Below are 28000 nucleotides of genomic sequence, written 5' to 3' on the forward strand. Positions count from 1 at the left end.
AACGCAAGGGGCCAGTGTGGTGTGTATATTATATAAGCTGTGTGACAATAGTCCAATACTAATCATACTAGGAAAACAATTGCTAATTAGATTTAAAATCCTCTTTTTTACCCTTAGTTATAATGTAACCAAATTAACTTTTAGTCAGGTAAAAATCCTTTTTTCACTTGGAATTTATAAGAGTCGTGGAATCCTAAGATTACAAGGAATTATATTTATATGGTAGTTTATAAAAAATAAAGAAGAATACTGGAATCCTAAGGTTTCCATCCTTTTTTTGTCAAATTTTTAAACATTTATTATTACTAGTCGCACATGATTAAATATTATAGTATTTAATATTGTGTTTAATAAGTATTTAAACATATAAAAAAATATTAATGTATTTAAATAATTTAAAATGGGAAGAGAAGTTAAAAATTTGAAAGTTGCTTTAATCTCTTTCTGTTTTTGTGGTGACGGGGGGATGAACAAAAATAAGAAAGAATTATAATTACAATCTACTCTGAACCACTCTTATCTCTGCCTGGTTGAGAAGCCAAAAAGGTAATGTCAATTTTATAGTTAGAAAACTAAGGAAACGAATAATGAAAGCCAAAAATTGAACATGTCTTTAACATAATTTTTGGGACATGGTTGTATGAAAAGAGAGACGTCATATCCGGTTCAAAAAGTTATGAAAATTCTGAGGGTAAAAGAAGGACATTGATAAAGAGATGAACTACAATAGTATTGCATACAAATTTTTTATTTTATTTTATTTTTTTTTCTGGTTTTGACTCATTAATCGGGAAAAAAAAGGAATAAGAATGCAACAACAGAAGTAATCATGATTTACCTGAAATTCAAGAATGTGATTTGAGACGGAGAGAACTATGGGTTAGCTTTAGCTTTTCCGAACTAGCTACTTAATTAGGTTTACAATGAGAACAAATTGAAGGCTGAGAAAAATAAAGAAAAAAAATACATAATATTATTTATACTAGTTATGTTAGAAAAGGAACGCTTTGGTGTTATTCTTACCCGTGTGGTAAACGAGTAACTAAACGTCTTATAAAAATAAATTAAAAAAAAAAAAAAGTTTCCTTAAATTCTATATACGTATTTTATTAATTTAACCTCATTCCAAAAATATATTTCTCTACATACGTTGTCACTTATTTATTTTCATATTTATATTTATACCCTCATAAACATTGATTTTATATGTATAAATATTATTCTCTAAATATTAAATATAATATACAACGTGCCCAATTCCACTCATATGGGCATTTCACGGCACACAGAATTTAGTACTGAATTTAACTGAAATACTAAGTGTAATTAAAAGAAAATTTGCTATCAACCCAAAATTTAAACTATATATTAGATGGTGTTATATACTCGCTCATTGAAAATGACAAAACATCTCACTCAGCTATACAATTTTTATTGTGTTTGAGTCGCAACAATTTTGTGAAATATTATGAAAGGTGTGCAAATACTTACCTAACACAAGAAAAATAGGGTTCAAAATTAGATAAAAATAACAGTTGGTAGTACAATTGGTGGAAAATATACAACGCTGTGTTAAATACACAAAAAAAACTAATTAGAGAACACACAATACAATGGGAGATGGAGGTAGAATGGAATGATGGTGTTGGTTAATGAAATGAAGGAGATGGGGCAGTGAACATGAAATACCCCAAGACTTTGGTTTGCTTGGTAATTAGTCCCATGGAGAGCGAGCCAGCAGCTTTCAGAGATTCTGTTGCAGAGAGGACCATTTAATTGGTCGTGCGGCCATAAGTAGGTAGAAGAAGATCCATTGCAGGCCTTGCATTTGATGAATTGCGTAGCTAGGCCCTTTGAACTGAAGCCATCAACTTGTTTGCATAATCTTCAAATCCCAGGAACTCTGAGTCTTAACGAAGTAAGTCTTCACCCAAATGCTAGTATGATTTTTGGCTTAAATATTGTAGTGCTAGCAATTTTAGCTCCATGTTTTTTCAGCTCAGTTCCTGTCCAAAAAATAACTTCTGAAAATACAGTTAAGCTCAGTGATGACAGCTTTATGGAGAACAAAAATGCTAGACCAGTAAATATGAGTCCTCACTAAAACAGATTTAATCCAATTGTAGACTTCCTGCAGAGGAAAGATGCCTGCTAATTTTAACCCAAAAAAAAAGATGCCTGCTAGTCCCGTGACCAGTTCCAATCTCTTCCATGTTTGTTTCTTCTTCTTCTTTCACCCTTGGCTTCTCTTCCGCTTTATTGCTCTTGCTCTGAATGTACTCTTCCACAATCCTTCTCTTTCCTCATCTTTGGTGGCTTTTTGGATTGAGAATTGAAGCATGAGGTGGGTGTGAATCATTATCTTTATTCATGGTTTCATTGGCACTAGAATGGAAAAGGGATTTGCTTCTGATTGGTATGTATTTACATGGCAGTGGAAAACACTTTTTTTTTTTTTTTTTTTTTTTTTCACTTTTCATGATGTCCCATTGAATGTGGTAGATTCTTTTTTATCAAAAGGAGCTAAATTTAGCTGGATTTTGGGATTGATATTGGTTTATTCTGTGAATTGTTTGGTATGTAGAGCACATTCTTTTGCCTTGCTATTTGTTGCTTTATTTCCTATTAGCCGCTGGATACTGATACATTTCTTAGTGTTCTTGTTTTTATATTTGGTTATATTGGTGGCAGTGAATTTACATAAGAAAAATATCACTCTGCCATGCCTTTTTGTTTGTGAATGTGTGTGTGAAGTTAGATAGTCTATTAAGAGATTTAGTTATGAAGAGCCACTTATTTGGTACTGATATTGAATTTATTGTTTAATGTCAATTTTTTGAAACACTTGGCTGTTTAAGTGACATGAAAGGCCAGTGATTGAAAGTTGAAAGTACAGAGAAACTTGGCCATGAGAGTAGCAGTAGTCCATATGTTCTGTCAGTGTATGGTTTTACAACTCTTCAACCAGAAATTATTACATGGTCTCAGCCAACCACAACTTGACATGCAAGCAAAAATTTGAATAAAGCTGACGCTGATACATTTGCTTGTGTGTCTAGTTGCTATTTCATGGTGGCTATTTGAAATGGAACCAACATATCGAGTGGAAATGAATGGTGAAAAGCATGTTACTATATGAATGCCCTCACATGCTTAACAGTTTACGTAGAAAATGAAGAAAAGGCAACTATGTGGGTGGGAAGAGGAGTTAAAAATTTGAAAATTGCTTTAATCTCTTTCTGTTTTTGTGGTAACAGGGGGATGAACAAAAATAAGAAAGAATTATAATTACAATCTACTCTGAACGACCTCTTATCTCTGCCTGGTTGAGAAGCCAAAAAAGTAATGTCAATTTTATTTTTAGAAAACTAAGGAAAGAAATAATGAAAGCCAAAAATTGAACATTGATGTCTTTAACATAATTTTTGGGACATGGTTATAATGAAAAGAGAGACGTCATATCCGGTCCAAAAAGTTATGAAGATTTTGAGGGTAAAAGAAAGACATTGATAAAGAGATGAATTACAGTTAACTGCTGAATAGCAAAACAAATTTACTCCCTTGGTTATGCATCTTTATTTGATGCACAAATTTCGGGATTATAACTTTATTTTCTTAGTTTGATTGCAGGGTGAAGAACTAAAGAAGGAAATAGGAGCAGTGGCATATATATATATATAGAAAGAGAGGTATTCAATAGGAACTATGTAAGGAGTGAACTAACAATGAAAGTCAAAAACTGAACATGGATGTCTTTAACATAATTTTTGGGGCATGGTTATAATAAAAAGAGACATATCCGGTCCAGAAAGTTCTAGAGATTTTGAGGGTAAAAGAAAGACATTGATAAAGAGATGAACTACAATAGTATTGCATATTAATTTATTAATTTATTTATTTTTTCTAGTTTTGACTCATTAATCGAAAAAAAGAAAAGAATAAAAATGCAACAACAAAAGTAAAAAGATAGTATATTTTTTCATAGAACAATTGAATGCTATTACACTCTATGAATGCTATTACACCCTATAAGACGACTTGAGAGAGAGAGAGAGAGAGGTATAGAGAGTGAAGACAAACTGATTTTTTTTTGGTTGAGTTACTCTAAAATAATGCTTTGGTTACGTTAGAAAAGGAACGCTTTAGCGTTTACATACTTACCCGTGGTAAACAAGTAACTAAACATCTTTAAAAAAAAATACTAATAAGGGTGATTTTTGGACAATAGTTGGGCAGAATTGTCTGACCAGATTGGTCATTAATATATATATTTTTTAAAATGTGCTGGTTTTTTTTTTAATTTTTTTTATACATATATATATATATTTATTATGTATTGAGCAATTAAAAGTAATAATTCTAGATCTAAGAATTATGCCTATGTCCTCAGCTTTAAAATCATTTTACTATATATATATAATAGCGTATTATAATTTAGTGTTTAGTGGTGAGACATTCAAAATTCTCGTGTCTGTAATTTTTTTTCTTCTTATGTGGACATGTTTACATAAGTTTATAGTATAAAATTAATTAATTTTGTATTGTTGTGGCTCTAGTAGTTTGTTGATGGACTACTGTTGCTAAGATTATGTAGAAGCCCAGCCCAACCCGAAAGTATTTATAGCCTAGTATTTGAAAAAGGCATGCCAGATCACAAATTCCACAACGTAGTTGGAAGAGAGAGAGGAGAAGATGATACACCGGAAATGGAGCCTGCTAACGGGCCCAGTTGCAAAATTGGGTTCAATTGTGTCCACTTTCGTCGTCGTCGCATTGATTGAAAAAGAGACACATTGCATACATATATATTTTTTTAATTTTAAAAATTTGGTTTTGACTCATTAATAATAAATAAATAACAAATCGAAGTAAAAGAGTAAGAATGCAACAACAGACGTAAATAGTAATTTTTTCATAAAAAAATTGAATGGCTATTACACCTTTATGTAGTCTCTTTCATCCGATCTACATCTACAAATAATAATAGTCATTCTTCAAGGTGGCAATGGAGTACGACAAATTGGGCAGAAGTGACTTGTCAGCAGCCAATCAACAATACAATTTTCATGATAGACGTGCGAGCATGGTAGTTGTGACAATTCGGATTTTCAGGATGTTTTTAATTTATTTTTTTGATTTCTAATTCTTAAAGATTGATTATTAGAGATATTGGGTCTTGAATTTAGGAATTGGTAAATCTTTAATTTTGTAGAGGTATAATTTATATATATATCGTATGGTGCTAATGGGTTTGATAATTGTCAAAAATTGTGCATAGGTATATTATATTTTTTGATTGCATCTGATTGAAGTAGTGGAAGGAGAAATGGAGCGGAGGGCCGAGGCCGACTTTAGTAGAAAAGGTTTAGAATTGGTAATGTTTCATTGTCCGGTTTCAGTAAAGTTGCTTGATTTGGTTTTAGTGACCTTTTTATATATATATATATATATAAATGTAATTTGGTGTGATAATGGGCTGCCAGCCGAAGTGAGAGAGGAAAGAAGATTGAATTGGTGATGATGGGATATTGGCGGGTCCCATTCAATTACACATGCTGATTTTTTTTTTTTTTTTTGGAGATGCATTCTACATATATTTATATGTTCAATATCTGATAGCAAGCAATGGAACAGGACCCATTAACTGATTTGTTTGCCCAGAAATCTGTGGGCTTCACGTGGATTTAGTCTGATATATAGAAATGAGATGTTTGTTTTTTGGTATAGTGAGCAATTTTTGTGTCTGTGGGATTGCCATTATATATTCAGTAGTGTACTGCACTAAATGAATACGGAGAGAGAGAAAATTAGAGAAGATTTATAAAAGAGAGTGTTTGAGGACACAGAGAGTGTGCTGAGAGAGAGAGAGTGAGCAGAGAGAGTTTGAGGAGACTGAGAGAGGTCCAAGAACTTGTAGATAGGTCGGAGCTTGAGGCTTTGATCATCTAGTGATGAAATTTTTTTTTTTAAGGTAGGGGTTTCTAATTCCCACTTTCTTGCACCTTTTTGAGTTTTTTTTAATTAAAATTGTTATTATGCATGCTTAATTTGAGTTGGTTGTCTCTTAAATAATTTAATTATGTATGTAAAGCATGTAATTATGTGTATCCGTTGATTTACATGGAAAACATGCCTAATTATTGATTCCTTATATCTATTGGGTGTTAACTTGCAAGAAATGATGTATGGAAGCATGTGTAATTTTTCTTAGAATTTCTTGTAAGGCATGCTTAATTGTGTTGTATGAAAATCCCTTATTATCATAGTATTGAAAGTATGAGACATGTATGCATTTCAGTAGGTGCGAATGAAGAGAAATTATTTAAAATAAAAGAAAAAGGATTTTTGGAAAGAATTTTGATGAAATGATTTTGAGAAAATTCGGTCGTCGCGAAGTCACCAAAGGGCCCAGGTGTTAATATGACCTAGAGGTAACTAGGGAAATCACTCTAGCGTGGTTGAGCTAGCTGGACCCCAAATGACGCCGCTGGGATACCAAGGGTCAGGGACAGTAGCCAATCCGACGGGTTATATTAACAGTTTGAAAAGCGATGGATTTGAATTTTAAAAATGGGGAGCGACATACATAACATTGCATATCATGGCATGGCATTGTTTATTTGAAATTGGAATTTATGTTATATTCTTTTCCAGCAAAGCATGACCCCTATCCTCTATTTTTATTCATTATTTAGATTTACGGAGTCACAAGAGGTGTGTCTTAGGCACCACTTACTGAGCAATTTGCTCACCCCATTACATCTAACATTTTTTTTCAGGACTCAAGAAGGAAGTAAGAGATGAAGACCCTTCACAAACTTAAGGAGGACTATATATATATATATATATATATATATATATATATATTGCTATCTTTTGTATATTTGCTACACTTTTGTAAAGTCTCAAAACCATAGTGAAGTGTATGCATTTTGCAAGCCATGGTCATGTATTCTAAACTATAACTCTTGTTGGTATTTTGTGGGGTTGTTGTAGACCCCTTTTTAGCGAAGGCCATACCGATTTTTTTTTATATATTTAATATTCAGCTTAGGGTTGTTACAGTAGTCAAGTAACTAATGTCATGCAAACAGTAAAACTAAACTTCTTGGAACACAGCATACACTGATCCATTGAACAACAACTATCAATCATCACCACCTTCTCCAATGCCTCAATGAATGATTTACTTGCTGGCATCCGATTGAAGAACGCTTTGTGGACGACTTCCGTTCCTTCCCCCACAGCCATATCGATAATCATCAAGGGCAAAGGGTCGTGAAAGTTAGTGGGAGTTGCAATAGTCTAAGAAAAGAGAGCATCTGATCAATCTTAATCTCATCAATCAAACCCAAGACTCCCCCCTCAACAAGGATGCGAGAGAAGAAAGAGCTTACAATATGATCATGTTGTAGCAGAACGCTAGACATGAATCGACAATAAGAATTCCGAATGTCATTTAGTAAATCTCCAGAATTATTATCGAATGATAGTTTAAGAACTCGTAGTTCCACGATAAATTTGTCGAGTCCCAGTCGTACCGAATCATTCCATGATGCAAAATCGTCCCGAGTAAGTGCTTCACGCAACTGCCATTCATAAAGCCTTAGATTACTTGACATCTTCAACTACTGCACAGATTATCCAAGAAATATATCAAACATGTATCTAACAAGGTGTGTGTGTGTGTGTGTATATTGAAGATTTTGCTAAAAAGTAAGATAAAAAATGAAGAATTTATTAAGATCTGAATACGTATTTAAAATTTTAAATAACATGGAAAGAAGATCACTAACCTCACAAAAGTTCAGAAGCAAATTATGCTTATTGGGTGGATCGTAGAATGGGGTATTAGGTCTAGAAAAGAGGAACTGTAACTAGGTTTACAAAGAGAGAAATTTGAAGGGCGGTGAGGGAAATGAAAGCAGTGAACAAGTATTTTATTGGGGTAAGTGCAAGAAACATTCTTGAAGTATACCTTTCATAGCATTTTTACCTCCTATTTAAAAAAGATGTGCAAAAAATATCCCTATTCTTTTCAATTTGTACAAAAATACCTCTCAATTAATATAATACCCATTTTACCCTTTCACTCTTCCAAAAATGCCCCTACCATGCCTAACTCTCCACCCCAAAACCGCAACCACCGTGGTAATGAAGGCCGACTCCTTGCTTAGAAGGCTGGAAGGCTGAGGGACTAAAGGAAGAAAGCTGACATAACAAAACAAAAGAAAGAAAGATATTCAGTAGAAAAGTTATATGTGAATGAAGCTATTATTAATCTAAAAGTCAGTTCTTCAAAAGTATGGCTGAATTTTCTTCTGCTGATTTAAGCATTGCATTGTATCTTGTGGAAACTTGCAGGCCGGAGCTTGGAGGGATAGGATTATAATTTGCACGGGTAAATGTGGGGCTACTCCATCTCTAATTAAGGCCTTCCTAGCTCCAGTGCCAAAGCTGTTATATGTCCATTGACAACATTCAATGTATCGAGGGAGTCTAGTGCTTTGGAGAATGGGAAGTTTGATATTGGAGAGGATGAAGTAGAAGACGAAGAGGAAGAGGCTGCCAGTCCAGGGAGTGATTGGGAAGATAGTGAGCCTGAGAGAAGGGTGGAGGGGTCAACGCGGTTTGTCAATTGTATGACTCATTGTTTCGAGAAGGTGCGAAAGTCGATGTTGCCCTACAACATGCTCTTCAATCACATCGGAAGTTGAGGTATTCGTGCCATCAAAACCACAAAAAGAAACGTTACTAGGTTTGGCATCTCAGGTCAGATATGTCTAGAGTTGGCATATCTAGTACAAGTTTTTGTCAGGCTGGGAACTGTTTCATATATGTTATTAAACCATTGAATGTTACCAAGAATTTCTGGGAGGCCTATTAAACCATTGAATGTTTCTAGTACAAGTTTTTGTCAGGCTGGGAACTATTTCATGTATGTTATTAAACCATTGAATGTTACCAAGTAATTTGTGTCAACATCAATGAAGTTCTTGAAATTGTTGAACCAACACAGGACCAAATTCAATTAAATCTTTTCTCTAATTCATCATTTCATCATGTTATCATATCAAATACAAGAATGCAAAACGAACACTGTATCCGGGTCAAACTGGATCAAGTAACACAACCAAAAAAAAAAAGGTGAAAGAATAAGAATGCAACAACAGAAGTAAAGGAAGTATTTATTTCATAGAACTATTACACCATATGAATGCTATTCTGCCTTATGCAGTCTCTTTCATCCAATCTACGTTACATTACGTAAATAATAATAAAAATATATTCTTGTTCATGTTGGCATCTCAAAGCGACAAATCGGACAGTAATTACTCAATTGCAGCCAATGACCAATACAATCTCCATAATATATTCTTGTTCATGTTGGCATCTCAAAGCGACAAATCGGACAGTAATGACTCAATTGCAGCCAATGACCAATACAATCTCCATGATAGACATGGGAGCATGGCATTCGAGTGACCAATTCCATGCCAACACCAAAACTAAACTTTTCCAAACATATTACACACTGATCTATAGAACAAGAACTATCCACCTCCACCTTGTCCAATGCCTCAATTGATGATTTACTTGCTGGCACGAATGTGTGGACGACTTCCGGTTCTTCCTCCACCCTCATTACGATAATCATTAAAGGCACAGGGTCTTGGATGTTACTGCGAGTTGTACCTGTACTAGTAATTGTACTCTTAATAATAGTACGAGAAAAATAGATCATCTTTTCGATCATAATCTCATCAGTCAAACCCAAAACTCCCCCCTCAAGAAGGATACGATTGAAGAAATGGCGCCAGATATCATCATGTCGCCGCAGAATGCCATAAGGCATGGGTCTAAGATAAGTTTTCCGGATGTTATTTAGTAAATCTCCAGAATTATTATCGAATTCCAGTTGATGAACTCGTAGTTCCACGACAAGCTTCTCAAGTCCCAGTTTTACCATATCATTCAATGATACAAAATCGTCCAGAATAAGTGATCCTTCACGCAACTCCCATGAATGAAGACTTAGATTACTTGACATCTTCTTCAAGTACTGCACAGAAAAGTTCAGAGGTGAGAGATGAAAGCGGTGGACAATTCAGATTCTCAAAACATATTCAATTTTGTCTTAGGTGTAATTTGCTGGAATAAATAACAAATTGCTCGCCAGCCATCAACAAATTAAATTACACTATAAAAAAAAAATAAAAAAAAATTCCAAATTTAAAAAGAAGAACAAACAAAAAATAATCACATCCTACCGAAATTGGATTTGAAATAATCGTAATTATGATTTACCTCAACCCGATCAAAGAGAAGTATAGGTTGTCTTTGGCTTCTCCGAATGAGCAACGACTGATTTGGAGTTTAGATGGTAGAGAAGGGAAGGAAGAAGAGGGCAGCTTTTATAGTGCTCCGCTTTTGAAGAGAGATAACTTCAGAAAGAGGACAGAAACGCAAGGGGCCAGTGTGGTGTGTATATTATATAAGCTGTGTGACAATAGTCCAATACTAATCATACTAGGAAAACAATTGCTAATTAGATTTAAAATCCTCTTTTTTACCCTTAGTTATAATGTAACCAAATTAACTTTTAGTCAGGTAAAAATCCTTTTTTCACTTGGAATTTATAAGAGTCGTGGAATCCTAAGATTACAAGGAATTATATTTATATGGTAGTTTATAAAAAATAAAGAAGAATACTGGAATCCTAAGGTTTCCATCCTTTTTTTGTCAAATTTTTAAACATTTATTATTACTAGTCGCACATGATTAAATATTATAGTATTTAATATTGTGTTTAATAAGTATTTAAACATATAAAAAAATATTAATGTATTTAAATAATTTAAAATGGGAAAAGAAGTTAAAAATTTGAAAGTTGCTTTAATCTCTTTCTGTTTTTGTGGTAACGGGGGATGAACAAAAATAAGAAAGAATTATAATTACAATCTACTCTGAACCACTCTTATCTCTGCCTGGTTGAGAAGCCAAAAAGGTAATGTCAATTTTATTGTTAGAAAACTAAGGAAACAAATAATGAAAGCCAAAAATTGAACATGTCTTTAACATAATTTTTGGGACATGGTTGTAATGAAAAGAGAGACGTCATATCCGGTTCGAAAAGTTATGAAAATTCTGAGGGTAAAAGAAGGACATTGATAAAGAGATGAACTACAATAGTATTGCATACAAATTTTTTATTTATTATTTTTTTTTTTTCTGGTTTTGACTCATTAATCGGGGGAAAAAAATGAATAAGAATGCAACAACAGTAGTAATCATGATTTACCTGAAATTCAAGAATGCGATTTGAGACGGAGAGAACTATGGGTTAGCTTTAGCTTTTCCGAATTAGCTACTTAATTAGGTTTACAATGAGAACAAATTGAAGGCTGAGAAAAATAATGAAAAAAAATACATAATATTATTTATACTAGTTATGTTAGAAAAGGAACGCTTTGGTGTTATTCTTACCCGTGTGGTAAACGAGTAACTAAACGTCTTATAAAAATAAATTAAAAAAAAAAAAAGTTTCCTTAAATTCTATATACGTATTTTATTAATTTAACCTCATTCCAAAAATATATTTCTCTACATACGTTGTCACTTATTTATTTTCATATTTATATTTATACCCTCATAAACATTGATTTTATATGTATAAATATTATTCTCTAAATATTAAATATAATATACAACGTGCCCAATTCCACTCATATGGGCATTTCACGGCACACAGAATTTAGTACTGAATTTAACTGAAATACTAAGTGTAATTAAAAGAAAATTTGCTATCAACCCAAAATTTAAACTATATATTAGATGGTGTCATATACTCGCTCATTGAAAATGACAAAACATCTCGCTCAGCTATACAATTTTTATTGTGTTTGAGTCGCAACAATTTTGTGAAATATTATGAAAGGTGTGCAAATGCTTACCTAACACAAGAAAAATAGGGTTCAAAATTAAATAAAAATAACAGTTGGTAGTACAATTGGTGGAAAATATACAACGCTGTGTTAAACACACAAAAAAAACTAATTAGAGAACACACAATACAATGGGAGATGGAGGTAGAATGGAATGATGGTGTTGGTTAATGAAATGAAGGAGATGGGGCAGTGAACATGAAATACCCCAAGACTTTGGTTTGCTTGGTAATTAGTCCCATGGAGAGCGAGCCAGCAGCTTTCAGAGATTCTGTTGCAGAGAGGACCATTTAATTGGTCGTGCGGCCATAAGTAGGTAGAAGAAGATCCATTGCAGGCCTTGCATTTGATGAATTGCGAGCTAGGCCCTTTGAACTGAAGCCATCAACTTGTTTGCATAATCTTCAAATCCCAGGAACTCTGAGTCTTAACGAAGTAAGTCTTCACCCAAATGCTAGTATGATTTTTGGCTTAAATATTGTAGTGCTAGCAATTTTAGCTCCATGTTTTTTCAGCTCAGTTCCTGTCCAAAAAATATCTTCTGAAAATACAGTTAAGCTCAGTGATGACAGCTTTATGGAGAACAAAAATGCTAGACCAGTAAATATGAGTCCTCACTAAAACAGATTTAATCCAATTGTAGACTTCCTGCAGAGGAAAGATGCCTGCTAATTTTAACCCAAAAAAAAAGATGCCTGTGTTGGGATTTATATGCCCTGGCATAGCAAATTCCTATTTGGATTATAGTGACATATGTTCCTGACATATCTGAAATATTTATGATTTATATAATTGGTGAATTCAATGTATTATGTTTCGATTCACTATGAAATTGATAGTGTCCATGTAATTACGAGAAATATTTATATATATGTATGTGATGACAATTAATGCATGATATATAAATAGTAATTATAAATTGTTCATAGTCGGTAATTATGGATGGACTCATAATTAATTAAGACTTGAACTGGATCCGCGTTAGGTTGAGATATATTGCGAGAGCCGTCGTATGCAATTACTCCCTATCACCGTCATGGCATTTGACTCTTAAGCATGAGAAAAGTATAGACTCTTTTATTAATTAATAATTACTTTGATTTGTTCGGCGGATTCTTCGGGATCGTTAGACCGACACTTTGGGTAGTTATGTAATTAATAGTTAGAGGGTTATATTTTCAATATTTGCATCGTTGCTACTTGTATTTATTTTGTATTGATTATGGTTGATCACAAAGTAAATTCGAAGGCCTTCGTGTGTTTTTAGACAAAATGATTTATTATATATTTATTTATTTAAATTATTATTTTTGTCAAACAAATGTTTTATTGTGATCGAGCCAGAAATAATCAAAGGTACCAAAATAAATATATTAATTAAGTAGTCGGATTGATGGCTATATTTATCCGATAACTAATTATGCATAGAGGGGTCAAAGTGCAATATTGACTTAGAGGTTATTTATTATTTAATTGGAGTTCAATTAATTTCTTTTAGTGAAGTAGAAATTAATTTATGAATTAATTGAATTGGGTCCATGGACCGGGCCAATTATTAATTCATTGTAGCCAATAAAATAATAGGCCCAATGGATTCTCACTCATAGCCCAACTTGATATTGGAATCATATTAGATTTGAGACATATGAATTAGAGATGGAGAAGGATTTGTTGTTTCCTTTTCTTTATTTTTATGTTGCCTATAAATATACATGGTCTATGTATATTTTAGGGTGTGATTTTTATGAGAAGGAAAAAGGAATAAATTTTCTCTCTCTAGAAAATTAGGGTTTATGGTCTCATCTAATAGAGGCTCCCACAAGCCTAGTTTTCCAAGGTCATTCATGGGGCATATGAGTGATTCCTAAAGGCAAAATAATTACCAAGAAGATGGAGATCCAAGGAGAAGGCATCTTGCTAAGGGATCTACAATACGTGAGAACATTCACTTTAGAGGAAAGTTTTAAAGGTTTACTCAGACCTTTGATGTAAGTATTCAATCTGTTAATTGAATGATACATCATATTTTTATTTTTGCATAAAACTTGTCTCTATGTGATGAATCAAGATCTATGAATCAAAATCCCTCGAAAAGTTTTTAAGACTTGCACGTTTCCCAACAGTGGTATCAGAGCATGGTTTGATTCATTACTAGAGATCATGATTTTATGAAAATCATCATTCATGGATCCAAAATTATATTCATATATATTATTATTGATGTATGTTGATGTATGATTTAATATGTTGATATATATTGATACATAATGATGTATGAATGATTGTGAATGAATGATGATGTATGGTTGGGCCATGGATGAAGCTTATAGGTTAAATGAATGTAATTTTATCTTTGGATGAATGTAATTAAGGCTTTGATTTAACCGTTTGAAAGTTAAATGATGTAATTTAATTTTTTCCATTGTATATCAAATTGTAAATTTATTTAAAGCCATGTAATCTTCATCAAAGGATGCTATGAAGCTTCAAGAAGGTCCAAGAGGGTTAAATTAGGCTTCAGAAATTTTCTGGGATTTTTTAGCAATTTTCCAGAATTTTTCTGGAATTTTTTAAGGCCTAATTTAATTTCTGGAAATTTTTATTAATTTTTCTGGATTTTTCGGCGTTTTTCCGGTGGTCGGAGCATCACCGGCGGCGAGAAGAGACGTCGGAGGAGGCTAGAATCAAATGTAGTGCATGTGGGGTGAGCCTAGCGCGTGAGGAACACGCGCCAGGAGGTGACATATGCTGGCGCGTGCATTGCACGCGCCAGCCAAGTATGTAGGACCTCCACGCGCGTGCAGGCGCGTGGAGGCGCGTCCCACGCGCCCCACGCGCGTGCCAGCGCTTGGGGGCGCGTCCCAAGCGCCCCAGGCGCGTGCCTTCACCTGCAGCATGCCCCAGGCGCGTGTGAGCGCGTATGGGGCCCTCCAGGCGCGCTCCAAGCGGTGTTTTGCTTCTCCTGGTGCGTACCAGCCTTATGTGGGTGTTTGCAAGCCGATGGATGATCTTCCCGCGATACTTAGAGTAGTTAAATGTTAAAAGCTGATTCCATTGGTCGTTTTATTTGTTTTATCTGTTATTTATTTATTTATGCGATGTATGAAATGCATGGAATATATAATTGTTAATTAATTATTATTCATGCATTGGATCCATGATATTTATTTAAATGGCTTGATTTACATTAATTAAATTATGAAAATTAATTGGATTAGATTACTAATTAATTTGAGGGCACTTATTGGGAAACGAAAAATTATTTTTGTAAATTATTTTTTTAAAGTGTGCTTCAAATTAAATATTAGTGAATCGTTTAAAGTCCAAATATTTTCTAAATTTAATTGGATTAAAATCAAGACGTTTTGCATGCATCATATCATGTATTTGAATAAATTGAAAACCTTAATTATGAATGATTAAAAATTAAGTGGGAGCGGGGATTTTTATACATTGCCCCATGGCCTTCGTTATTAATACCATTGTAATTAGATCTTCAAAAATAAGGCCCCACGCATGCTTTGAAGAGTCTTAATATTACAAGAATGGTTATCTCATAAAAATAATAATATTAAATGTTCATTGTAATTAGATCTTTAAAAATAAGGCCCTACGCATGATTTAAAGAGTCTAGATTATAGTGACAAGATATTTAATATTTTATTTTTCATTAGAGCATTAATAATGTTATACACTCAATCTAAAATCAATAGTGTTAGCTCCCCAACGGAGTGGTCTACACTAGGTGATTTTAGAAAGGCTAAACATAATCGGGAATCATTTCATATAGATAGACAAGGCATTGTCTTCAGAGATATGGAGATGATGGGATTTGTCCGCCAATAGCAATAATGAACTTCGCCTACCGAATAAGTTATTGGTGTATTGGTTATCCGATTTTTCATGCAGTGGTTAAGGGACCCACATATTATTATTTTAATGGAAGTGCTCGCTTAATAGCAAATGAATTTCAATAATAGTAATAATGAACTCCTCCAACAGGATAAGTTATTGACATATTGATTAGTTGATTTATTATGCTACAGAGTTGAGGGACCCGCATTAATTAAAAGGGATTGTTCACCAATAATGATAATGATCTCTTGTTCGATTGAGATTTATTGTATCATGTGGTTAACAAGCTCATTTTAATTTTAAATATGCATGACATTATTAATAGTTCACCTTGCATATTGTATGAATGCATTTATATTCAGATTAATTATATCTAATCCAGTTTATCTGCTTGCTTACATATTCTATGATATTGGACCTTATTTATAATGACTGGAAAATGAACTTAGATATTTTATTCACAACGTAAGGGTACAAAATGTGTTTATTACTCCTATACCTATCTCTTTTACTTTGAGATACCAAATTTGACATTAATGCTTTTAATAAATTAAATAAGGCAAATGATATGACTTGGTGCAATATTCTAGAGTTTAGCTCGAATATACTCCAAAGCTAACATTTGTATTATTTTATTTTCTTCAAGCATCATATTAAATGTCAATGAGATATTTTGGTGAGATTAGATAGAGCATATGCCTAAGTACTGTGTCAAATTTAAATACCATCAAGATAGCCTCATGAACTCCAGTTTGAAATCAAATTTTGGAAAATGATTGTTTATTATTTAAAAATTAGCTGAAGATCAATAAGGCTGACTTGGGTGGTAAGTTTCAAGTTGACATGATTATTGCCTTGTTACCAAACTCATTCGACTCTGTTAGAGTGAACTAAATAAGGAATCAGTTTGAGTTCACACTCGCTGATATTCTTATAGAGTTGGTAACAGATGAAGGGATAATCAAGAGTATGGACGTTCCTATCAATCTAACCTAGTCTATACCATCTTCTTCTAGGCCCAAGTGGACGGGCAAAGTAAAGAAGAAGGATGATAATAGGACTGGACTAGCACAAAACATGGGTATTCAAAAAGGTTAAAGGGAATAAGGCAGTGTATGTTGAGGGCGAAGAAAACTGTTTCTTTTGTCGCTAACTAAAACACTAAAGGACGAACTGTTTAAGCAATGACGTGGCATAGGAAAATATATATTTAATCATTGAGCCATGTTATGTGGTTGTGTCTATTAATTCCTGATGGATAGATTCTGGAGCCACTAAACATGTTTGCAATTTATTGTAAGGATTTTAGGATTCCAGAAGCCTCGATGATATGGAATATATTTGTACTTAACTTGATGTCAAGGTTGTAGCTAAGTCAGTGGGAGTATTACATCTGAAAATAGAGAGTATGAGGATATTAGTATTAGAGAACTATTTTTATGCACAGAAGTTAGACGCTATCTTATTCTTGTTTCACTTGTGGTTTATAAAAACTGTGTTATTTTGTAAAACTGGTTTTATAAAATTGAATAGATATGCGATTACTTCTGGTGTGTTGAAAGATGGTTAATATACTATAATCACAAACTCTTAAGATTTGCAGGATGTAGAAACTAATGTTGCATCTTCTAGATTGAATGTTAAGAGAAAATTTGTTATTCCTGACTCATTGTATTTTTAATGTCTATTTTTGGGTTGTTATCAATCAAAATAAGATTCAAAGATTGGTCAAAGAAGGTTAATTACCTAGTGAGGCAGGGGAGCCTAAACCAAACTTGTGAACCCTGTTTTGAAGGATAGATAACTCTTAGGGCTTAATCAGCCAGATGAAATAGACATAAAGGACAATTGGAGTCGGTACACACTGACACGTGTGGTCTTATGAACATCCAAGCAAGATTACTCACGTTTTGGATAAGTTTATCTGATGCAACACAAGTCTTAAACTCTTGGTATTTTCTGAGAAGGTTAAGACTGATGTGGAACACATATTAGGTAAACTTGTCAAGACACTTCGATCTGATTGAGGATATGAGTATTTCTTGGGATAGTGCAAAGACTATATGGTCAATGAGGGTATTATGTACCAGTTTTCCGCAATTGACGCTAAATGTATTTAGGTGTCAAATAGGAATAACAGAATTCTACTTAACATGGGTAGATCTATGATCAGCTATGCTACATTATCTCTTTCATTTAAGAGTTTAGCGTTAATGACATCGATGCGCATTATGAACTGCATTCCATCTTAGTCTGTCTCAAGGATACCGTTGAGCTGTGTTTTTTACTAAATATTAGTTTGAATCATATGCACATATGGGGTAGTCTTGCACATGTGCGCTTGATATGGAAAAGTAAGTTGGAAGCAGATCATAGGCATGCTAGATTTGATAGCTACTCTAAATGTCACTAGGATGGATTATTTTATGATCTCAAAGATAAAAGTTAATTGTTTTCACTCACTGTTTATCTATAGGAGAATCATATTATGAATCACATACCTAGTAGCATAATGTTAGAGAATTTGGTATGAGTACCAGATGTACCACATGTGAACACACTTATTATAGAGATTGAGAATAATATATGAATTCCCTATTGATGCGTTAGCATCATCTACTACACAGATTCTTGCATCGGTACATTGATGTAGTGGGAGGATTATCATCCAATTCGACAGAATCATGTTTTTAGGTGAGACCATTATGGACATCCCTGTTAAACATGAGTTGGACCCAGTAAGCTACACGGAAGCGTGAACCGATGTGGATACAGATTGTTTTGGTGAGTTACTATGAAATCAGAGTTGGAATCGATGTATTCTAATAAATTCTGGGATCTTGTAGAACTTTCTAGTAGGGTGATTCCTATGGAAGGCAAGTTAATCTACAAAAAGATATCAGAAGATTTCTTAGTGAATAAATCATGAGTGTACAAGGGAATGTCATTACTTTTCTAATTCTATATATATTGATGACATCCTACTCATTTAGAATGATGTGGAAGTTGTGTCATCAATAAAAAGGTAGTTGTTCAATTACTTTTAAATGAAGGATTCTTAAGATGTAAGCTATATTCCTAGGATCAAGCTTTTGCAAGATCAGGTTAAAAGGAAAATAGGCTTATCTTAGTAATCCTACATTGATAAAGTTTTGACCAGGTTTGGTATGCATAACTCAAAGAATGAGTTCTTGCTTTATTGATATGGATGGCTCTCTCTAGTAAGTAGTTTTTCAAGACTATCAAAGGAGATTGAGCAAATGAGACTGGAACAATATGTTTCGGCATATGAGAGTCTCATATATGCCATGGTCTATACCAAACAGGACATCCGCTACATAGTAGGGATAATCAGTAGAGATCAGTCCAATACTGGACTTGACAACTGGTCTATTGTGAAAAATATCATTAAGTACCTAAGGAGAACCAATGATATCATATTCATTTATGGATGTGATGATATGGTCCTAGTCAGGTATGCTAGTTCTGATTTTCAATCAGAAGTAGATACTATGAGGTTCATGACTCAGTGTATGTTCACTTAATGGAAGGGAGATCAGTTGGTAGATTGTTAAGCAGATTTCAACTGCTGACTCAAACCTGTAGGTGGAATATATTGCAGCCTTAAAGGCGGCAAAGGAAGCCTATTAGTTTGATCTCACTGATTTAGAGGTTGTGAAGTATACTAGCCTGCCTATTGAGCTATGTTGTGACAATAGTGCAGAAGTAGTCCAAACCAATGACCCAAGATTCCATAGAGGAACAAGATACACTGAGAGGAAGTATCATGTTCTACATGATATTGTCCGGCAAGAAAATGCACTTGTAGTTAGAACATTGCATTGGAACACAACTTTGTTGATCCATTATCAAAGGTGTCATTGATCAATAATTTTGATCATCATCTGGATAACATTGGAGTTAGGTGCAATTTGAATTAGCTATGAGGGCAAGTGGGAGCTGTTGGGATTTATATGCCCTGGCATAGCAAATTCCTATTTGGATTATAGTGACATATGTTCCTGACATATCTGAAATATTTATGATTTATATAATTGGTGAATTCAATGTATTATATTTCGATTCACTATGAAATTGATAGTGTCCATGTAATTACGAGAAATATTTATATATATGTATGTGATGACAATCAATGCATGATATATAAATAGTAATTATAAATTGTTCATAGTCGGTAATTATGGATGGACTCATAATTAATTAAGACTTGAACTGGATCCGCGTTAGGTTGAGATATATTGCGAGAGCCGTCGTATGCAATTACTCCCTATCACCGTCATGGCATTTGACTCTTAAGCATGAGAAAAGTATAGACTCTTTTATTAATTAATAATTACTTTGATTTGTTCGGCGGATTCTTCGGGATCGTTAGACCGACACTTTGGGTAGTTATGTAATTAATAGTTAGAGGGTTATATTTTCAATATTTGCATCATTGCTACTTGTATTTATTTTGTATTGATTATGGTTGATCACAAAGTAAATTCGAAGGCCTTCGTGTGTTTTTAGACAAAATGATTTATTATATATTTATTTATTTAAATTATTATTTTTGTCAAACAAATGTTTTATTGTGATCGAGCCAGAAATAATCAAAGGTACCAAAATAAATATATTAATTAAGTAGTCGGATTGATGGCTATATTTATCCGATAACTAATTATGCATAGAGGGGTCAAAGTGCAATATTGACTTAGAGGTTATTTATTATTTAATTGGAGTTCAATTAATTTCTTTTAGTGGAGTAGAAATTAATTTATGAATTAATTGAATTGGGTCCATGGACCGGGCCAATTATTAATTCATTGTAGCCAATAAAATAATAGGCCCAATGGATTCTCACTCATAGCCCAACTTGATATTGGAATCATATTAGATTTGAGACATATGAATTAGAGATGGAGAAGGATTTGTTGTTTCCTTTTCTTTATTTTTATGTTGCCTATAAATATACATGGTCTATGTATATTTTAGGGTGTGATTTTTATGAGAAGGAAAAAGGAATAAATTTTCTCTCTCTATAAAATTAGGGTTTATGGTCTCATCTAATAGAGGCTCCCACAAGCCTAGTTTTCCAAGGTCATTCATGGGGCATATGAGTGATTCCTAAAGGCAAAATAATTACCAAGAAGATGGAGATCCAAGGAGAAGGCATCTTGCTAAGGGATCTACAATACGTGAGAACATTCACTTTAGAGGAAAGTTTTAAAGGTTTACTCAGACCTTTGATGTAAGTATTCAATCTGTTAATTGAATGATACATCATATTTTTATTTTTGCATAAAACTTGTCTCTATGTGATGAATCAAGATCTATGAATCAAAATCCCTCGAAAAGTTTTTAAGACTTGCACGTTTCCCAACAGCCTGCTAGTCCCGTGACCAGTTCCAATCTCTTCCATGTTTGTTTCTTCTTCTTCTTTCACCCTTGGCTTCTCTTCCGCTTTATTGCTCTTGCTCTGAATGTACTCTTCCACAATCCTTCTCTTTCCTCATCTTTGGTGGCTTTTTGGATTGAGAATTGAAGCATGAGGTGGGTGTGGATCATTATCTTTATTCATGGTTTCATTGGCACTAGAATGGAAAAGGGATTTGCTTCTGATTGGTATGTATTTACATGGCAGTGGAAAACACTTTTTTTTTTTTTTTTTTTTCCAGTTTTCATGATGTCCCATTGAATGTGGTAGATTCTTTTTTATCAAAAGGAGCTAAATTTAGCTGGATTTTGGGATTGATATTGGTTTATTCTGTGAATTGTTTGGTATGTAGAGCACATTCTTTTGCCTTGCTATTTGTTGCTTTATTTCCTATTAGCCGCTGGATACTGATACATTTCTTAGTGTTCTTGTTTTTATATTTGGTTATATTGGTGGCAGTGAATTTACATAAGAAAAATATCACTCTGCCATGCCTTTTTGTTTGTGAATGTGTGTGTGAAGTTAGATAGTCTATTAAGAGATTTAGTTATGAAGAGCCACTTATTTGGTACTGATATTGAATTTATTGTTTAATGTCAATTTTTTGAAACACTTGGCTGTTTAAGTGACATGAAAGGCCAGTGATTGAAAGTTGAAAGTACAGAGAAACTTGGCCATGAGAGTAGCAGTAGTCCATATGTTCTGTCAGTGTATGGTTTTACAACTCTTCAACCAGAAATTATTACATGGTCTCAGCCAACCATAACTTGACATGCAAGCAAAAATTTGAATAAAGCTGACGCTGATACATTTGCTTGTGTGTCTAGTTGCTATTTCATGGTGGCTATTTGAAATGGAACCAACATATCGAGTGGAAATGAATGGTGAAAAGCATGTTACTATATGAATGCCCTCACATGCTTAACAGTTTACGTAGAAAATGAAGAAAAGGCAACTATGTGGGTGGGAAGAGGAGTTAAAAATTTGAAAATTGCTTTAATCTCTTTCTGTTTTTGTGGTAACAGGGGGATGAACAAAAATAAGAAAGAATTATAATTACAATCTACTCTGAACCACCTCTTATCTCTGCCTAGTTGAGAAGCCAAAAAAGTAATGTCAATTTTATTGTTAGAAAACTAAGGAAAGAAATAATGAAAGCCAAAAATTGAACATTGATGTCTTTAACATAATTTTTGGGACATGGTTATAATGAAAAGAGAGACGTCATATCCGGTCCAAAAAGTTATGAAGATTTTGAGGGTAAAAGAAAGACATTGATAAAGAGATGAATTACAATTAACTGCTGAATAGCAAAACAAATTTACTCCCTTGGTTATGCATCTTTATTTGATGCACAAATTTCAGGATTATAACTTTATTTTCTTAGTTTGATTGCAGGGTGAAGAACTAAAGAAGGAAATAGGAGCAGTGGCATATATATATATATAGAAAGAGAGGTATTCAATAGGAACTATGTAAGGAGTGAACTAACAATGAAAGTCAAAAACTGAACATGGATGTCTTTAACATAATTTTTGGGGCATGGTTATAATAAAAAGAGACATATCCGGTCCAGAAAGTTCTAGAGATTTTGAGGGTAAAAGAAAGACATTGATAAAGAGATGAACTACAATAGTATTGCATATTAATTTATTAATTTATTTATTTTTTCTAGTTTTGACTCATTAATCGAAAAAAAGAAAAGAATAAAAATGCAACAACAAAAGTAAAAAGATAGTATATTTTTTCATAGAACAATTGAATGCTATTACACTCTATGAATGCTATTACACCCTATAAGACGACTTGAGAGAGAGAGAGAGAGAGAGAGGTATAGAGAGTGAAGACAAACTGATTTTTTTTTGGTTGAGTTACTCTAAAATAATGCTTTGGTTACGTTAGAAAAGGAACGCTTTAGCGTTTACATACTTACCCGTGGTAAACAAGTAACTAAACATCTTTAAAAAAAAATACTAATAAGGGTGATTTTTGGACAATAGTTGGGCAGAATTGTCTGACCAGATTGGTCATTAATATATATTTTTTTTAAAATGTGCTGGTTTTTTTTTTAATTTTTTTTTATACATATATATATATATTTATTATGTATTGAGCAATTAAAAGTAATAATTCTAGATCTAAGAATTATGCCTATGTCCTCATCTTTAAAATCATTTTACTATATATATATATAATAGCGTATTATAATTTAGTGTTTAGTGGTGAGACATTCAAAATTCTCGTGTCTGTAATTTTTTTTCTTCTTATGTGGACATGTTTACATAAGTTTATAGTATAAAATTAATTAATTTTGTATTGTTGTGGCTCTAGTAGTTTGTTGATGGACTACTGTTGCTAAGATTATGTAGAAGCCCAGCCCAACCCGAAAGTATTTATAGCCTAGTATTTGAAAAAGGCATGCCAGATCACAAATTCCACAACGTAGTTGGAAGAGAGAGAGGAGAAGATGATACACCGGAAATGGAGCCTGCTAACGGGCCCAGTTGCAAAATTGGGTTCAATTGTGTCCACTTTCGTCGTCGTCGAATGGATTGAAAAAGAGACACATTGCATACATATATATATTTTTAATTTTAAAAATTTGGTTTTGACTCATTAATAATAAATAAATAACAAATCGAAGTAAAAGAATAAGAATGCAACAACAGACGTAAATAGTAATTTTTTCATAAAAAAATTGAATGGCTATTACACCTTTATGTAGTCTCTTTCATCCGATCTACATCTACAAATAATAATAGTCATTCTTCAAGGTAGCAATTGAGTACGACAAATTGGGCAGAAGTGACTTGTCTGCAACCAATCAACAATACAATTTTCATGATAGACGTGCGAGCATGGTAGTTGTGACAATTCGGATTTTCAGGATGTTTTTAATTTATTTTTTTGATTTCTAATTCTTAAAGATTGATTATTAGAGATATTGGGTCTTGAATTTAGGAATTGGTAAATCTTTAATTTTGTAGAGGTATAATATATATATATATATATTATATATCGTATGGTGCTAATGGGTTTGATAATTGTCAAAAATTGTGCATAGGTATATTATATTTTTTGATTGCATCTGATTGAAGTAGTGGAAGGAGAAATGGAGCGGAGGGCCGTGGCCGACTTTAGTAGAAAAGGTTTAGAATTGGTAATGTTTCATTGGCCGGTTTCAGTAAAGTTGCTTGATTTGGTTTTAGTGACCTTTATATATATATATATATATAAATGTAATTTGGTGTGATAATGGGCTGCCAGCCGAAGTGAGAGAGGAAAGAAGATTGAATTGGTGATGATGGGATATTGGCGGGTCCCATTCAATTACACATGCTGATTTTTTTTTTTTTTTTTTTGGAGATGCATTCTACATATATTTATATGTTCAATATCTGATAGCAAGCAATGGAACAGGACCCATTAACTGATTTGTTTGCCCAGAAATCTGTGGGCTTCACGTGGATTTGGTCTGATATATAGAAATGAGATGTTTCTTTTTTGGTATATTGAGCAATTTTTGTGTCTGTGGGATTGCCATTATATATTCAGTAGTGTACTGCACTAAATGAATACGGAGAGAGAAAATTAGAGAAGATTTATAAAAGAGAGTGTTTGAGGACACAGAGAGTGAGCTGAGAAAGAGAGAGTGAGCAGAGAGAGTTTGAGGAGACTGAGAGAGGTCCAAGAACTTGTAGATAGGTCGGAGCTTGAGGCTTTGATTATCTAGTGATGAATTTTTTTTTTTTAAGGTAGGGGTTTCTAATTCCCACTTTCTTGCACTTTTTTGAGTTTTTTTTAATTAAAATTGTTATTATGCATGCTTAATTTGAGTTGGTTGTCTCTTAAATAATTTAATTATGTATGTAAAGCATGTAATTATGTGTATTCGTTGATTTACATGGAAAACATGCCTAATTATTGATTCCTTATATCTATTGGGTGTTAACTTGCAAGAAATGATGTATGGAAGCATGTGTAATTTTTCTTAGAATTTCTTGTAAGGCATGCTTAATTGTGTTGTATGAAAATCCCTTATTATCATAGTATTGAAAGTATGAGACATGTATGCATTTCAGTGGGTGCGAATGAAGAGAAATTATTTAAAATAAAAGAAAAAGGATTTTTGGAAAGAATTTTGATGAAATGATTTTGAGAAAATTCGGTCGTCGCGAAGTCACCAAAGGGCCCAGGTGTTAATATGACCTAGAGGTAACTAGGGAAATCACTCTAGCGTGGTTGAGCTAGCTGGACCCCAAATGACGCCGCTGGGGTACCAAGGGTCAGGGACAGTAGCCAATCCGACGGGTTATATTAACAGTTTGAAAAGCGATGGATTTGAATTTTAAAAATGGGGAGCGACATACATGACATTGCATATCATGGCATGGCATTGTTTATTTGAAATTGGAATTTATGTTATATTCTTTTCCGGCAAAGCATGACCCCTATCCTCTATTTTTATTCATTATTTAGATTTACGGAGTCACAAGAGGTGTGTCTTAGGCACCACTTACTGAGCAATTTGCTCACCCCATTACATCTGACATTTTTTTTCAGGACTCAAGAAGGAAGTAAGAGATGAAGACCCTTCACAAACTTAAGGAGGACTATATATATATATATATATATATATATATATATATTGCTATCTTTTGTATATTTGCTACACTTTTGTAAAGTCTCAAAACCATAGTGAAGTGTATGCATTTTGCAAGCCATGGTCATGTATTGTAAACTATAACTCTTGTTGGTATTTTGTGGGGTTGTTGTAGACCCCTTTTTAGCGAAGGCCATACCGATTTTTTTTTATATATTTAATATTCAGCTTAGGGTTGTTACAGTAGTCAAGTAACTAATGTCATGCAAACAGTAAAACTGAACTTCTTGGAACACAGCATACACTGATCCATTGAACAACAACTATCAATCATCACCACCTTCTCCAATGCCTCAATGAATGATTTACTTGCTGGCATCCGATTGAAGAACGCTTTGTGGACGACTTCCGTTCCTTCCCCCACAGCCATATCGATAATCATCAAGGGCAAAGGGTCGTGAAAGTTAGTGGGAGTTGCAATAGTCCAAGAAAAGAGAGCATCTGATCAATCTTAATCTCATCAATCAAACCCAAGACTCCCCCCTCAACAAGGATGCGAGAGAAGAAAGAGCTTACAATATGATCATGTTGTAGCAGAACGCTAGACATGAATCGACAATAAGAATTCCGAATGTCATTTAGTAAATCTCCAGAATTATTATCGAATGATAGTTTAAGAACTCGTAGTTCCACGATAAATTTGTCGAGTCCCAGTCGTACCGAATCATTCCATGATGCAAAATCGTCCCGAGTAAGTGCTTCACGCAACTGCCATTCATAAAGCCTTAGATTACTTGACATCTTCAACTACTGCACTAATTATCCAAGAAATATATCAAACATGTATCTAACAAGGTGTGTGTGTGTGTGTATATATTGAAGATTTTGCTAAAAAGTAAGATAAAAAATAAAGAATTTATTAAGATCTGAATACGTATTTAAAATTTTAAATAACATGGAAAGAAGATCACTAACCTCACAAAATTTCAGAAGCAAATTATGCTTATTGGGTGGATCGTAGAATGGGGTATTAGGTCTAGAAAAGAGGAACTATAACTAGGTTTACAAAGAGAGAAATTTGAAGGGCGGTGAGGGAAATGAAAGCAGTGAACAAGTATTTTATTGGGGTAAGTGCAAGAAACATTCTTGAAGTATACCTTTCATAGCATTTTTACCTCCTATTTAAAAAAGATGTGCAAAAAATATCCCTATTCTTTTCAATTTGTACAAAAATACCTCTCAATTAATATAATACCCATTTTACCCTTTCACTCTTCCAAAAATGCCCCTACCGTGCCTAACTCTCCACCCCAAAACCGCAACCACCGTGGTAATGAAGGCCGACTCCTTGCTTAGAAGGCTGGAAGGCTGAGGGACTAAAGGAAGAAAGCTGACATAACAAAACAAAAGAAAGAAAGATATTCAGTAGAAAAGTTATATGTGAATGAAGCTATTATTAATCTAAAAGTCAGTTCTTCAAAAGTATCGCTGAATTTTCTTCTGCTGATTTAAGCATTGCATTGTATCTTGTGGAAACTTGCAGGCCGGAGGTTGGAGGGATAGGATTATAATTTGCACGGGTAAATGTGGGGCTACTCCATCTCTAATTAAGGCCTTCTTAGCTCCAGTGCCAAAGCTGTTATATGTCCATTGACAACATTCAATGTATCGAGTAAGTCTAGTGCTTTGGAGAATGGGAAGTTTGATATTGGAGAGGATGAAGTAGAAGACGAAGAGGAAGAGGCTGCCAGTCCAGGGAGTGATTGGGAAGATAGTGAGCCTGAGAGAAAGGTGGAGGGGTCAACGCGGTTTGTCAATTGTATGACTCATTGTTTCGAGAAGGTGCGAAAGTTGATGTTGCCCTACAACATGCTCTTCAATCACATCGGAAGTTGAGGTATTCGTGCCATCAAAACCACAAAAAGAAACGTTACTAGGGTTGGCATCTCAGGTCAGATATGTCTAGAGTTGGCATATCTAGTACAAGTTTTTGTCAGGCTGGGAACTATTTCATAAATGTTATTAAACCATTGAATGTTACCAAAATCTAAGTCTATCAATATTTAGTGTCAGAGGCCCATCACTTTTATGCAAAATAGAAGTAGCACCTATAGGTGTAGCAATATTATGAGGTCGATCACATAACTATGTGTCATCCCA

At 33.7% G+C, this 28000-nt stretch overlaps 1 protein-coding gene across 1 annotated transcript; it reads right to left on the minus strand.

Annotated features, from left to right (window-relative positions):
* Positions 1 to 9162: 9162 nt before the first annotated feature.
* LOC132298924 (ERAD-associated E3 ubiquitin-protein ligase HRD1-like) lies at positions 9163 to 10463 on the minus strand. Its single transcript, XM_059795291.1, has 2 exons — positions 10309 to 10463; positions 9163 to 10063 (listed from the first exon to the last, which is right to left on the minus strand). The coding sequence occupies exon 2, from the start codon at positions 10049 to 10051 to the stop codon at positions 9383 to 9385; it is 669 nt and encodes a 222-aa protein (XP_059651274.1). The 5' UTR covers positions 10052 to 10063; positions 10309 to 10463; the 3' UTR covers positions 9163 to 9382.
* Between the last annotated feature and the right edge of the window lie 17537 nt (positions 10464 to 28000).

This window comes from Cornus florida, unplaced genomic scaffold (assembly GCF_030987335.1).
Source record: "Cornus florida cultivar Cherokee Brave unplaced genomic scaffold, ASM3098733v1 CherokeeBrave_3.0.0_Hap2_Chr03, whole genome shotgun sequence".
In the NCBI taxonomy this organism is placed as follows: domain Eukaryota; kingdom Viridiplantae; phylum Streptophyta; class Magnoliopsida; order Cornales; family Cornaceae; genus Cornus; species Cornus florida.